Raw genomic sequence first — 14739 nt, forward strand, 5'->3', positions numbered from 1 at the left:
AAATTACCAACTGCTGAAGGATCATTGAATACTGTGAGTGCAACTTAGTGCAACACTGATGGAAAATTAGATCCAAAGACTTGGAAATTTATTTACAAACACACCCCACAACACACAAAAACAAAGGCAACTTAAAATAGAAAGATAACAAAAGACAAGAACAAAAAGAATCGAACCCACACAACCCAATTATTCTTGCCAAAGGCCCAGGTCTTCAAAGTTTTTTAAAACCCTAGCAGTGTTGGCACCCATCTGGATACTAGGAACCACACTTTGACATGTTTTGAACAATGGCATATAGATCTTTATTTTAAAGAAGGAGAAACAGAAAATATCTGATCAACCTCTGTGCTTCAGCACAAACATATATTGTAATCTGAAATGAAAAAAAATGTGTTTCAAATTGGCTGTGTAAGTGAACTGTTTTTTGAGTGAAAGAAATCACCACTTTAAAAAAGAATCTTAACATGATACACTTAAGACCAGATGACATACAATCATTTAAACAAAGGTTACCAAATTTAAATTTCTGTACAATGGTTTAAAATCTTATAAAGTTGAGGATGCAGGGTATCACCTGTTATCCTGCAATGCAGTAGAGTACATTTGCTTCTGCTTTTCTGCTTTAACAGTATTAATATTTTAAAAATCTATTAAATGAGAGATATTCTTAGTGCAATCTGTTTCTTGGGAGCCAAACCCACTGAATTCTATGAAATATTGTCCTTTGGTAAAAGAACAATTTCATGCCACAAAATAAATTGTGCCCTGGCAATTATAATTATTTTTAAATATGTTCTAAATTACTGTTCCACCAGTAATAATTAAATGTATAAATTTTTGCAAGGTGAGTAAGTATAGATCATGCTTAAGTTTATACAATTGCTTTTGAAGATTACAATTTCAAAGTCATCTTATTTCAGCCTTGCAAGATAGCCCAGACAAGAAGCATACCAGAAATACCAACTCCATCTTTATTATAATGTTAAATTTACAGAATCTTGTGAGCCTGAACATACATCACCCTCCCTCTTCTCTTTACACCTCAAGAAACTAGAAAGAGTCCTTCCCAAAATTTGCCATGCCCCATTTCTTCTGAGGGCCCAGCTGCTTCTTATCTGACTATTGCTTATTTGACTATATCAAGACTCATCTATCTGTGGGTCTTCCTCCTATCTCCCAAAGTCATTCCCATATACTACTGCCTTCCTTCTTCCTTCTATGTACAGTCATGATTGAAAGAATAATTCACATGATTAAATTGACATGATTCAAGAAGGGTCTATGAAATCATACATAATTTAACATTACTCATATGAAATCAAATTAACACATCTCAATTATTCTTTTCCTATTCTGTCAATAATATTCACCATTGAATTGCTGAGTTTCATCATGGTATTTGCCATTTTGGAGACTTTGTCCCATTTTTCTGATTGAAGAGATTGATGTAATGTATGCTTCATTTTTAATGCTGAAATTGCTTCATCCAGGCCCAGCATCTTATTTGATGCTTCCAGTAGACTGTTTTCTTTTCCAGCAAGCTGAAGATAGAAAAATGTGAAAATTATGTAAAAAGATATTGTTCATAAGGCCAAACTACTTTACCCAGCCAAATGAAAGGGCATAAAGTGCCTGCACTATATTTCTGAATTGTTATAGGAAATGAGATTATATTTACAGATAAAATTAATTTTGATAAAAGGATGAAATGTGAACAGTACAAAAGCTTCAAATACAATACAAAATACTAGTTTTGTTTTTAAGCACTCATACCTTTATCTATTTGGGCAGACTGTGAAATATTTGACATAATAATAGATCCTGCATCAATTCCTCTGTGATTTTAGTATTTTCATGCAATTTCAGCATACCATTATCTACTTACTATAGCCTTTTAAGTGGAATTGTATAAAGTATGTCATGCCACAACATATCCAGATTATTTATAGTGTGTACATGTGAATGCAAGTGTATTTGATTACAGATGTTCTTTATTACTGTACCCACAATTTCCTTCCACAAATGATAAAAGAAGTCACCTGTTTTTTTAGATTAGATGCAAAATCAATAAGCAGAGAATTCTCTCTTTTTAGTTCAATGTTGTCGTCTTCTTCTTTTTCTAGCATAGCTCTAACTTCAGCTATTCGGCTACTCAGTGTTGCAATATTTAAATCAACAGTTGTGCTTCTTTTTTCTAACAGGCTAATCTAGAATAAACCAGCAACCATAAACAATAAAAACCAGCGAGCAGAAATTTAAAAGAAATACATATGAATATAAAAATGCTTTAATTGTTTAGTTGATATACATCACTACATCAACTGAGCAAGAAAATTATAAGGGAAAACCCAGAGAAAATCAATAAAAAACTTGGATGAGCAACCTCCCTATCTCTCTGATGCCCTCAGAAGGCCTGCCTCCTGCTTCCCCCTTTCCATCAAAGGCCTTGAATATTGATCATGAGTATAAATGGACCTTCTGAAGATCAAAAGTTATTGACTAAGTATCAGAAACAAGCAATCAGTGAAGAATATAATATTGGCTTGCGGTTGAACTTTAAAGGAGAACTAGATGTTTTCAAGCATCTGGCTTCTTTATAACACAAAAGCAAAGGAAAATTCAGCAGCAGGAAGTGAATGTTTTGACTCAGTTGCACCCATCTGTTATTCTCTAAAAATGTTTCTAATTGCTTTAAAAGGATTTTGTTTAAAAATGAACCTGGATGACGAAGCAGTTAGTACAGGATTTGATATGCACAGATTGTCACTGAACTAAGTGCTGGGTTATCTTTACACTTTATCTTTAAAAGTGTAACTAGTATGCATCATGTTCCTGTATTACAATTATACATGCAAATATAGAATAAGGATCTGATTCGTTAACCATTACGTTCAAACTGGGTCTGTTTTATAACACATCCAATTAGTGATCATTTAGCATAATAGCCGTTTAGCTGGTAGCAGCAAAATGTCAGGCAGCCATTTCCCATCACACTGAAGTATTACTAAAGACACAAGACATGATTCCTCTGCTGTACTCTACACAAATAAGTAAGGAATTGATTGGTAGTCGTGTAAGTCATACACAAGATCACAGACATGTTGTTGTGATATCAGAACTAGCCTAGTATTGATTTTACGATTTTTTAACAGCCATTTAGTCATTCAACCTTATCTTCAAGTTCCTGGAATGTGCTCATTTCTTGCTTCAGAAGGTCTTGGTGTGTCTTAATCTCACGTTGCAGTTGCTCTTCCTGATCTTTCACTGTCAGAAATTGAGCAATGCTCATTGAATGGGTTGTATACATCTCTTCCTTGAGAACTCTTTCCTACAACAAGGAAATATGAGCTATTTATGAAGTTTCAAAGGAAACATGTATATTTTTTTAAAGCACACAAGTCAACCCAAGATATTTAGAGCTATATAAAATAATGGAGCCCTGCAGCAGGTATTTTTCTGTGTTAGATGAAGTTTTGAGATTGTAATCCAGAAAAAAGAGATGGGTGATATGCATTGATGGATGAAAATAAAGCAAGGGAGTACAGGAAAAGTGATTGAACCGTTTTAGAAACCCAAGAATAAATGAGAATCATGAAAGAGGTTGGATTCTTTTGAATAGTTTGATCATTATATATATATATATATATATATATATATATATATATATATGATCAGTGTTTGACTATGTTCGAGTTCCAAACACAGCAACCGAACCATAAACAGACAAGACCCACCAATCGGAGAAAATCTCCAGCAATCATCCTAATCGACTCGAATATATATGGCAGATAATCGCTAACACTACAATAATAATATATATATATATATATATATATATATATATATATATATATATATATATATATATATATATATATATATATATATATATATATATATATATATATATATATATATATATATAAAACAATTTTTATTCATGGCAAAAGGGTACAAGGGAATTCTAAATTCTAAAGATCATTTTGGTAGAAGATGTGTATGAATAAACCTATAAAACCATAAAATATATGCATGTAAGAGGCAACTAATGCAAAAAGTTAGGATGAAAAATTAAATTCATATGTATGATACTGCATCAGGTGTTTATAAAGAAAATTATAATTTCAAAGAATGCAGTCAAAGAGAGTCAAGAGTAGAAGAGATAAAAAATACAGAGTAATTTTGATGGAAATTTTAAAAAAAGGAGTGAAAGACTAAACAAGGAGCTTCCAGTAAAGTAAATGGCATTGAAAAATAACATGATGAAATAATTGAAGATGAAATTGAAGTGAGGAAATGCTGGAATAAGTATTGTAGACATTTACATGATAATTATAATAAAATATCAAATGATGAAATAAATGTTATATATGCTAGTGTCCTAGAAAAAATAGTGGGGGGGGGGGTCTAAATGCTTTGAAAAAATAGTTAAGGTTGCTGCTGCAGTTGAGGCACTTGGAGAAATATAAAAATAAAGATCTAATTTTGTAATAGAATGGCTATGCAAGTTCTTTTATATTCACAAGAACAGCACAATAATCCCTGATGATTAGAAGTGTTTGGGTATATATAGAAAAGGTTAATATATAATCAACAGTGTGATTAATTTTATTGATCTGAAATGGGCATTATACTAATTGGATAAATGAATGCATTTGTTAACTGTGCCCAGGAAGACATTTGGCAGAATCTGATCAAAGGAGAGTAAAAAAAAAAGGACAGTGAGCCAAATATGGTATATTATGTCATCAGGAGATGCAATGATGATATTTTTCCTCTTCAAAAGTGAAATGTATGAATGTGAGAAACTAAATTAACTTTAAGTCAGTTCCTCTGTTAGGCAGGTCCATCCAGTCTTTATCTTTTGATTCCATTTACTATGCTACACATCTTTATTAACACTAATTAATACAGAAGAGAGCATTCTACATCTTGTGTAATATCTTCTCACTGAGTTCCTAGTATAGGATTTCTATCTTTTGAAAACATGCAAGGCCACTTGGAATGTATACAAGTCATCTCATATTCTTAACCAGCTCTTCTTGTATCCTGGGGTTTAGATCATTCTGACCACAAGGCTTTCTTTTTATTTAAAATACTATATTTCGCCAGATTTTTATAATAGAGAATAATTTAAGCTTTAATATCATAGGCATGACATAAATACATAAAAAACGTAGGCAAAATTTTGTCCCTTGAGAGAAAAAGGAAGAATGAATATTCAATTGGCCTATTTGTAGCAAGAAACAGAACAGCCTTTATTAATACATTTTTACTGGAATACGTACAGATGGTAAAAAGGCACACTTTTTAAAAAATTAAAAGTAGTAGAAGCCAGTATATTTCCTCACATACTGTCAAACAGATATGTATGTTCTTATTGTGGATGAGATTACTATTTTTCTTACAATGTTCATTTGTTTGACAAGTTCCAAAAACCTGGATTGCAAAAGATTATTTTCCTTGGTCAAAACTGCATAATCATCCGCTATTTTACTTCGTAAGAGACGGTCCTGTTCTGCCAGTAGCTCTCGTTCACGAATTTGATGGTGCAGAAAAGATATCTCATTCCTACAGTAATCAAAAAATACAATTTCCAGAGTTTGCTATCATCCTGATGCCATAGGCCACAATTCTGCATCATTCCTAATTTTGATTATGAGAATTGTTGTCTACTGTTGAAGAAGACATGACACCTGTAGTTAGGTGAGGAATTTTTTTTTAACTTTTTAGTCAATTAATCCTGAAGCAACCTCACAATAATTAAAATGCAAAACAAAATTATTTAAAAAGGCACATCAGAATCAAAAATAAAATAAAACAAAGTAACAGAGCTTCATGGAAAATTAATAATTATAACATAATATAATCAGATTCAGAACTCCCCTGAAACACAGTGCCTTTGCAGTCACATAAATATCACCACAAAAAATGTAAAGTGTGATCGTCTCAGAAGAGAATTCTGTAATTATAGGATTCTACTTGAAAAGGTTTCATTTCAAACATTTACCAAAGTTTCCTAGTCAAGCCTCCAGACAAAACTTCAATATGCTAAATCCATTGGGCAGAACCATTAATGAATATTTTTTCTTCACTTCTAGCACTAATACTATCATAAATTAATCATTTAAGTAGGGGGTTTGCAGCATTTATAAATACTTGCAAGGTTGAATATGGTATTAGTTTACCCAGCCTTCATTTTTTCCAAAATTCAATAATTAGTACCGTAATTCATGAGTAATTTGCTCATGCATTGCGGCTGTTTTCTTAAGGATTTTTTCTTCCATTTCATGAATAGCAGACTGCATTTCCAAGAATTCCTTTTTCTTTTCAGAAAGCTGCAACTCCATTGCCTTTTGACGGTCCAACTGTTGCGTCACCTTGATTTAAATATAACATGTGATAGTAGGCAAATATTCTATAGAACTGTAATTCAAAAATAGTGGAGGGTCATTTCATCACAGAACAAGATTAATGAATAATTAGTCATATATCTAAAGTTAGGACTTTGAAATTGTTGCTTTTTTGTTTCTCAAATGTTTATAAACAACTTTTCTGAAGTAGGATGGATGGATGGATGGATGGATGGATGGATGGATGGATGGAAGGAAGGAAGGAAGGAAGGAAGGAAGGAACTTTTTAGCAGGAATATCTGGATAGATTTCATCATAACGTTATCTGTTTTTCCAGGATAACAACTCTGAGATATCCCAAAATGAGAGAGGAAAATACAGGAGCATGTACTTATTTGTTTATATAAAACCTGATGAGATGTTTGATATTACATGCCCAGTTCAGCTTAGAAAATAAGGTAATATGTTGCTACCATAGATCCTAGGAGCTCTTGCATCTCTTGCATGCTATATAGTGTATGCTATCTGATTTATCAAGGCATTAAAATATTTTGTTTTCTGATAACTCTTTAATGATGATTTGGAGAAAGGATTGGGAGTGTCCAAGAGGCCATTACTGTCTCACAAGAGGCAGAATATATATTGCTTCTCTTGTCACATTTCTCAAAACATTTGTTCCATGACTTGCAGTAATGCAGAAGGAAATGGAAGAATAGATTTGTTTATATGGGGTGTGTGTGTGTGGCAACAATAGAATATGATGGACCAAAACTGATGTCAGAATTTGCTTTCAATGGCTTTGTGAGGAAAGTTTTTTCTTCTAATTGTCTAAGACATAAGGCTGTAAAGGAAACTTGTGTGTTTAGAGGAATGTTTCTTCCCGAGTCAAAAGGTGCCTCTGAACATTGATGACATGAAATAGAAGGAATTCTACCCAAGGAATGCTTTTTTTGCTTTTGTTATACACCATCCTGGCATTCAAAGACAATAGCAAAACTCCAGGATCTGACTGTCTGGACACATAGGAAGCCAAGAACTGGACAACAGAACAACAAACAGCAAACCCAGTGTCTGAGAGTATGATCCACCCTCAGATCCTTACCATATATCACTCTGCCCACTGCTGGTGAAATAGTCCAGCTTGCTTCCTCAGCATCCCAGCCTACTCCCATTCCTCACTACATTACTCTTTTAGCAATAAACATGTTTCCAGAAATCCAACTGGTTCCTGTTTCCCAAATTTGCCAGCCTTAGAGGGGCTTGACAGATGTACAGAAACAATGATGGCCATTATGAAAGCATAGACTTATTAGGCAGATGAAATATAAATTAAACTTTCCCAGCTCTATAATTCTGTGTGTATCTGTTTTGTTTAAAAACTGTTTAAATCAAACATATTAGGACATAATAAACTATAAATAAAATAACCAATACCTTTGTTTTTAGCATAAGGATAGTTTGTTCTTTGTTTTTCAGATTCATTTGTTGTTCTTCCAGTTCTTGCTTAGCATATGTGATCTCAATTTGTTTTCCAGAGATTTGCTCATCTTTCTCTGCTTTCTTTTTCTTCCATTGTCTGATTTCCTCTATCAAACCCTGTTTCTCTTTTAAATGCTGCTCTGAAAGTAGAATGTATGAAATTCTAGCCAGCATAAGATAACTAATGCTCTTCATACTTTTAATAAAAGCTCGCTCCAGTTGTGATCAGATCAACACAGTTGTAGATTAAACTTAGCTTCAGCTTTAAAATTCAGCTGCCACATTTTTTTAAAGAGAGTTGGAGGAGTTGAAAAGTTCGTTATTCTGTATGTTGTATTAAGAAATTCCAGTGGCAGTTAATTGGTTCTCGTGATTTATTAAATGTAGAAGTGGGAGGAGAGAAGGTGGATTCTGGGTAACACAGCGAAAATAATTTCACTTGGGAAATTGCCTTTGACATTGCAGATCTGTTTCTAAATAAATCAATTGGAGAGAAATGTCTCGGAGTGATTGATATCATGGATACTTTCTGGATGCCTTACACTTAGATTGAATTAGCTCAAAACTTCAAAAATTTTAGCACAAAATTAGAGTCAGAAGCCATGGAAAAATGAGCAAAAGGACATTTTGTCATGAATAAATAAATTATTCTGTGCATTATCTATCTTATCTATTCATAGTGAAATAAACAACTCAGCTGGATGTTTTGTCTGATTGATTTCATAGGGATAATTATGGTAGACTGCTGCAGGAAAGAAAAGATCCTATAGCATCTGAAAAATGCCTGTGGTGGTTTTAACCAATGATTCATACATGCTGGTTTGTGGATAATCGGTAAACCATGGAAAAACCCCACAAGGTTGTTTAATGCAACCTTGCTGTATTAACAGACTAGAACCTATTGGTGACTCAACAATATCAATAAAATAGAAGGTTTTGTTCTCTGTAGTATGAATGCCCTATCTGTGATTTAGTTCCATCTCTTTTTAGGTTTCTTTAGGTAGGCAAGGGCTGGTGGCCAATGAGCTAGTGAATGAGAGCTGCTATTCCTCTGCTGTCTTATATAGTATCTATATATCATACCAAGTTACAATTTGTTTTTTATTAGTTGTAGCTTGATGTGATATCTAAGTTCTGATAATTGTGGATTAGTTATTATATCACGGTTAAATAAGTATTTCAGATTTACAGTAACAGCAGCTGATTTACAACACAAGACTGTACTGTACAATGCCACTACTTAGAACACCATTTTTCAGTAGTGTTAGTGTTACTTCAGTAGTAACACCTGACTTGCTTCTAGATTCATTCTGTCTAAGCACCCTCTAGTCTAGTGGAAAGCATTAATAAAGCTCCATCATTTCTCAAATAAGACTGTTTTATTTAGAGATCAAGGGAACAGATTTTACTTCATCTCCTTTTGAACTGCCTTTTGAAGACTAATTTATAATCAATTATTCAACACATTCATATTTTCTTTTAGAATTTGGTCTACCTAATTGAAAGCAAGAAAGAAAACATACTATTTCCTGAAGATATCATTTGAAGCAATAATATACAAATTTACCACAGGATGGCGCTATTTTGAAAAACAAAAAACAGTCACCTGAAGCTTAAACTTAAGTAATATCTGGCTTTTTAAAATGGTTATTGTCAGCAGTCAACAGTTTCAATAAGCTATATAATACTAGAATGATGTATCTTACATTATGAATTCAGAGTGAAATTAAAAATCTGTCCTTGTCTCTCTTTCCTTCTATATTTGCTGTTTGGCTTTATTGACTGCTTAAGTACATCTTTCCATTTGCTAAATAGCATAAGCATATTGAAAATGTCATGTTAAAAATACTACCGGTATTTCTTTAAAATAATCTTTAGTATGTTTTTACTAAGGCTATGCCTTGGTGATAAATTCATGAAGCTGCACACCTTACAGAGAAAAGAGTGATTATAGTACTATTATTTAGAAAAAAATTTTTTTCAAGCACAGTAATTATTAAAATTTATTAGAGATTCAAGTATCTTGGATGGTTTTAGTAAAGTTTCTTATTCTTTATTATTGAAAAAGAACAATACCATAGTTGGACATATGCAACACTTTTCCCCCTGTCTACAGTGGTGGTGTTTAGTGATTTCAGTAGAGGAGTTTGGAATTTTTTTTTGCAGTTTAATGAAAATGATTTGCAATAAAATTTTCTGAGTTTTTTTCACCCCAGATATTAGAAGTCAACAAAAAATCCAAATGTTTATTAAATTAAAAAAAATAGTACTGTGGGAAAATCTACATAATTTTGATAATGCTGAAAAAATTATTACCATTAGCCATACTGATTTGGTTATTAAGTTGATTTCTTTCCATCATCAGCATGTTTAAACCATCTTTCTTTCGCCTCAGCTCCAGATCAAGGCTATCAGCCTTACACTGTAATGTCTATAAAACAATAAAAAGTGAGTTATAGTTATAAAATTATAGTTACAGTGAAATAACAGTTCAGAATCTTAAGGAGTTCATTTTAAATTATGTGTTCTGATACACTGGATTTCAGACCTACCGTAATGTAGAAAAATATTTTCATACAGGTAATCTATGACTTTTGACTGTAATTGGGCCTAGCAATTCCAGTTGTAATATGTGACAGTGGTAAAGTGGATTGTCAAATAACTAGACTCAACCTTTACAACCTTTTTTGTGGTGGTTGTTAACTACATGCAGCAGTCATTAAGTAGATTCATTGTTCACTATGGTCGTTTTTTCCAACAACCAAATGTAAATGTATATCATAATGGTCATATGATCACAAGGCACTGCAAACGATTCTAAATGTGGGCCAATTGCCAAGCATCCAAAATGTGGTCACATCATAACCTTGGAACCAGGTTGTTTTGGGAGTTCCATTGTAACTTTGAATAATCACTAAGTGACTGGTCGTAAGTTGACCACTACCTATACATATATTTCAAATGTATTTGTGGGTAGTTAGCCTCCTGTTTTTCCTGTGTTTTCATTCATTGGTAGCAAGTCCTCAATTCACAAATACGTTTTGAAACTGCTGGAAGAAGCTACTTTCACTTTCCTTAATAATAACCCACTAAGTATAAGTAAATATGCAAAAAATTACTTTGCCATTATTTGTCAAAGAGAGATAAAAGTTACCTGTAGGTTTTGTAGCATATGTTCCATTTCACATGCAAGGAAAGGCTGAGTATGAATTGCTTTTTTAGTCTGCTCACGAGTAATAACAAAAGGTTAAGGCAAAAGGGTGAAATATTAACTAAATAACTTTGATTAAAAATAAAATAAATAGCTGAGCAATTCTCATTCAGTTCCCACATTAATACAATATTTGACCCCAATATTACAAATAATCTTTTTAATACCCCTATGATTCTTTAATTCATATGTTTTAGTTAACCATACACAGAAATGCATAGGATATAGAAATTTAGCTTCCAATTCAAGGAAATAAATTTGCTGCTGAAGATTCTTGATGTATTCAGATTCTATGCATAGTAATGTATTTTCCATTTCTAAAAGCAAAAAAAAAAACCAAAACCAATTAAAATGAAGCTTATAAAGTTATATTTTTATGATTTTTTAAAAGAAACTTTTATCTTATATACCATAGTACTTATCTCTTATCATGACAGGATGGAAATTCAAAAATAACATTAGAAAGTATTGCTTCTTAGAGAAAGAGTAGTGGAAGCTTGGAACCAATTTTCAGTGAGTCAATGATTAGTAACTGAGTTTAAATATGCTTGGGATAAACACATGTCCATCATCTGATGAAAATTAATAATAATAATAATAATAATAATAATAATAATAATAATAATAATAATAATAATAATAATAATAATAATAATAATAATAAAAACAAGAGCTGGACAGCCTGGATAGGAAAATGAGAAAACTGATGACCATACACTATGCACTGCACCTGCGTAGTGACGTGGACAGGCTATATCTGCCCAGAAAAGCAGGTGGCAGAGGACTTTTGCAAGTGAAGCAGACAGCCGAAGAAGAAAAGCATGCTCTGCTTTTCAGATTATGTGAAAGACAGTATTGAATCAGCTTTGATGGAGGTCAACAATAGGAAGCTGCTCAAAGTGTAGCAAATCAAGAATAAATACAGGAAAACAATGATGCAAACTCGGGCTGACAGCTGGTGTAACAAAGCACTGCATGGACAGTTCCTTGAAAAGATCCAAGGAAAAGTAGATAAGGAAAAGACCTGGTGATGGTTGACCAACGGAACACTGAAGAAAGAGACAGAAAGCCTGATTCTTACAGCCCAAGAACAAGCCATCAGAACAAATGCAATCAAAGCCAGAATAGAAAAATCTGCTGATGACCCCAAATGCAGACTCTGCAAAGAAGCGGACAAAACCATCGATCACATACTGAGTTGTTGCAAGACAATCGCTCAGACTGACTACAAACAATGTCACAACACAGTCACTCATATGGTCCACTGGAACTTGTGTCACAACTACCATCTCCCTGTAGCAAAGAACTGATGGGATCATAAGCCTGAAAAAGTGGTCGAAAATGAGCATGCAAAACTACTGTGGGACTTCTGAATACAGACTAACAAAGTTTTGGAACACAATACCCTGGATATCACGATTGTGGAGAAGAAAAAGTGTGGATCGTTGACATTGCCGTACCTGGTGACAGCAGAATCAACGAGAAACAACTTGAAAAAATCACCAGATATCAGGACTTGAAAATCAAACTGCAGAGACTCTGGCATAAACCAGTGCAGGTGATTCCAGTGGTACTCGGCACACTGGGCGCTGTGCCTAAAGACCTAGGCAAGGACTTAAAAACAATTGGTGCTGACAAAATCACCATTGGTCAACTGCAGAAGGCCACCTTACTGAGATCTGCTTGCATAATTCGCCAATACATCACGCAGTCCTAAACTCTTGGGAAGTGTTTTCACCTTTTCATCTGGGAGATCTGCCTTTAAAACTTTTTGATTTAAAAAGTAAAAAGGATTTATACTTTGTCTTTTTGCAGTCATTCTAATTTAATTCCATTTTGTACAAAGGTAAAATTTCCCCAAAGAAACCTGTTCTACAGTCATAATCTCTCATCACCCTTGAATCCTTCACTGATTTTCTCAAAACAATTAAATCAACCATGTTTTAAATCTATGTTTGTCTGAAATGGTATAGGGTCTGCAGAAACTTCCCATGAGTTCCATAGGCTTTTTCCTTGGTAATTAAGCACAGGAGAATACAGTTGTTGTTGCTGCTGCTGTTGCTTTAATTGGTCAAATACAAATGCTTGCAATTTGCATTCTGGATATTTTCACTATAGATGTTTTGTTAAAAGCCCTATCATAAAATGAAAAACTTTCATTTTACTAAAAATAATGCAAGATTGTTCAGTTAAAACTCGTTGGATTTTAAGAAGTTAAGCCAGTGCATTTTGCTCACGATCATTCATGTAATTATGTTTTAAATCAGCAAGTATATAAAAGCCTGGTCCAAGTGCAATACAGTACTCATCTTTTATACTACCCTACTGTTGCAATTTTAAAATTTTAATTTATGTCCATGTTTGCTGATCCTCTATCAAACAAAATGAATATGTCTTTTAACCAGAGGAAGGTTTTAGAAGTCAAATGAAGCAGTAAATTAATATCAGTGTAGTTAAATGATGATCCATATTTAAATCTTTCCATCAGGATCCTGGAATTAGACCATTTCTTACTTCGTTCCCAAGCATACTATGTTTCTTCCCCAAACCCCAAAAACTTTAACCTTAGACTGTCTACTATTGACCTCACCGCTTTCCTAAGAGGTCTGTAGGGGGCGTGCATAAGCGCACCAATATGCCTACAGTCCCTGCCCTATTGTTTCTTTTATTTTTCTTATATGTATCCATGTATTCATAACTATGTTTTTACTTATACCTATTATCTTGTAAGCAATTGACAAACCAAATAAAATAAAATAAAATAAATACTTCAGTCCAGTCCAAACTCGAAGAAGAGATCCGTGCGTGTACAAGGATTACACTTTTAAATTCTCTTGCAGGAAAAAAAAAGTTACAAGACACAAATTGAATCACTGCAACACAATTACTAGAAAGCTGGGCTCCCCCAGATGCAAATGCACGACCCTTGGCCAACAAACCACAGTAGTTAAGCTACATTTAAGCTAAAACACCGGGGCAGTCCCTTCAGTCTTTAAAGTGGCTTATAATTTTATTTGTGGTAAACCGTGCGCGTTTTGCACTTCTCCATTTTTCCCTTCGGGGTTTGTTTGAGGTTTGTTGATCACAGGTGATGGACGAGCGGGGTTGTTTAAACCCAGCACGAGCAAATGGATTCAGAGAGGGTTCATTTTGTAAGCAGTTGCTAACGACACAACTCTCCGGGCACGGACGTCAAATCGTTCTTACAGAGAGCAGAAGCCGGCTTATTCTCACGAGGAACCGCAAGAAGTGAGCTGTTCTCTTGAAGCGGTTTCGGTCGCTCAACCCCAGGAAGGGACGGCGTAGGGAAGGGCAACGGCAGGCACAGGAAAGGCCCGCAACTCTTACCTTTCAGCTCTCCAGGAAAAGCCAATGCAACCGACCGGCGGCTCTTCGTCTCCACGGCAACCTCCAGGCACAGCTTTAGCCAACTTTCCTTGGGAGCCGAAGCCAAAATGTCAGAGGGCGGCAGCGGCAGCGGAGGCGGGGCCGGGCGGGGTAAAAGCCACGAGGGAGAAAAAACCAGAAAAAGGAGAGCTAAAGCGCTCGGTTTTGAAGAAAGAGGGCAGGTTTCGTGCCTCCTTTTCCTCATTTGCAAAATCTCCGCGATTTCCTTAATACAAAACAAATTTGCAAAACAAAACAAGCCGGGCGTCGCCCTCAAAAAGACGACTCCTCGGTCCTGACGCAGAA

At 34.2% G+C, this 14739-nt stretch overlaps 1 protein-coding gene across 3 annotated transcripts; it reads right to left on the minus strand.

Annotated features, from left to right (window-relative positions):
- Positions 1–109: 109 nt before the first annotated feature.
- Positions 110–14502, minus strand: LOC113411114 (uncharacterized). Of its 3 annotated transcripts, none has more exons than XM_026666017.2 (10): positions 14395–14502; positions 11273–11363; positions 10990–11068; positions 10152–10266; positions 7791–7975; positions 6229–6383; positions 5412–5574; positions 3173–3331; positions 2043–2210; positions 110–1544 (listed from the first exon to the last, which is right to left on the minus strand). In XM_026666017.2, the coding sequence occupies exons 2-10, from the start codon at positions 11359–11361 to the stop codon at positions 1341–1343; spliced, it is 1317 nt and encodes a 438-aa protein (XP_026521802.1). In that variant the 5' UTR covers positions 11362–11363; positions 14395–14502; the 3' UTR covers positions 110–1340. The 3 variants fall into 3 exon arrangements, with proteins under 3 accessions (XP_026521802.1, XP_087828612.1, XP_087828618.1); XM_087972486.1 differs by lacking the exon at positions 14395–14502 and adding an exon at positions 14254–14345; XM_087972492.1 differs by lacking the exon at positions 2043–2210.
- Positions 14503–14739: the final 237 nt, after the last annotated feature.

This window comes from Notechis scutatus, chromosome 1 (genome assembly GCF_049901735.1).
Source record: "Notechis scutatus isolate UNSWTSFEM ecotype Mainland chromosome 1, rNotScu1.2, whole genome shotgun sequence".
In the NCBI taxonomy this organism is placed as follows: Eukaryota; Metazoa; Chordata; class Lepidosauria; order Squamata; family Elapidae; genus Notechis; species Notechis scutatus.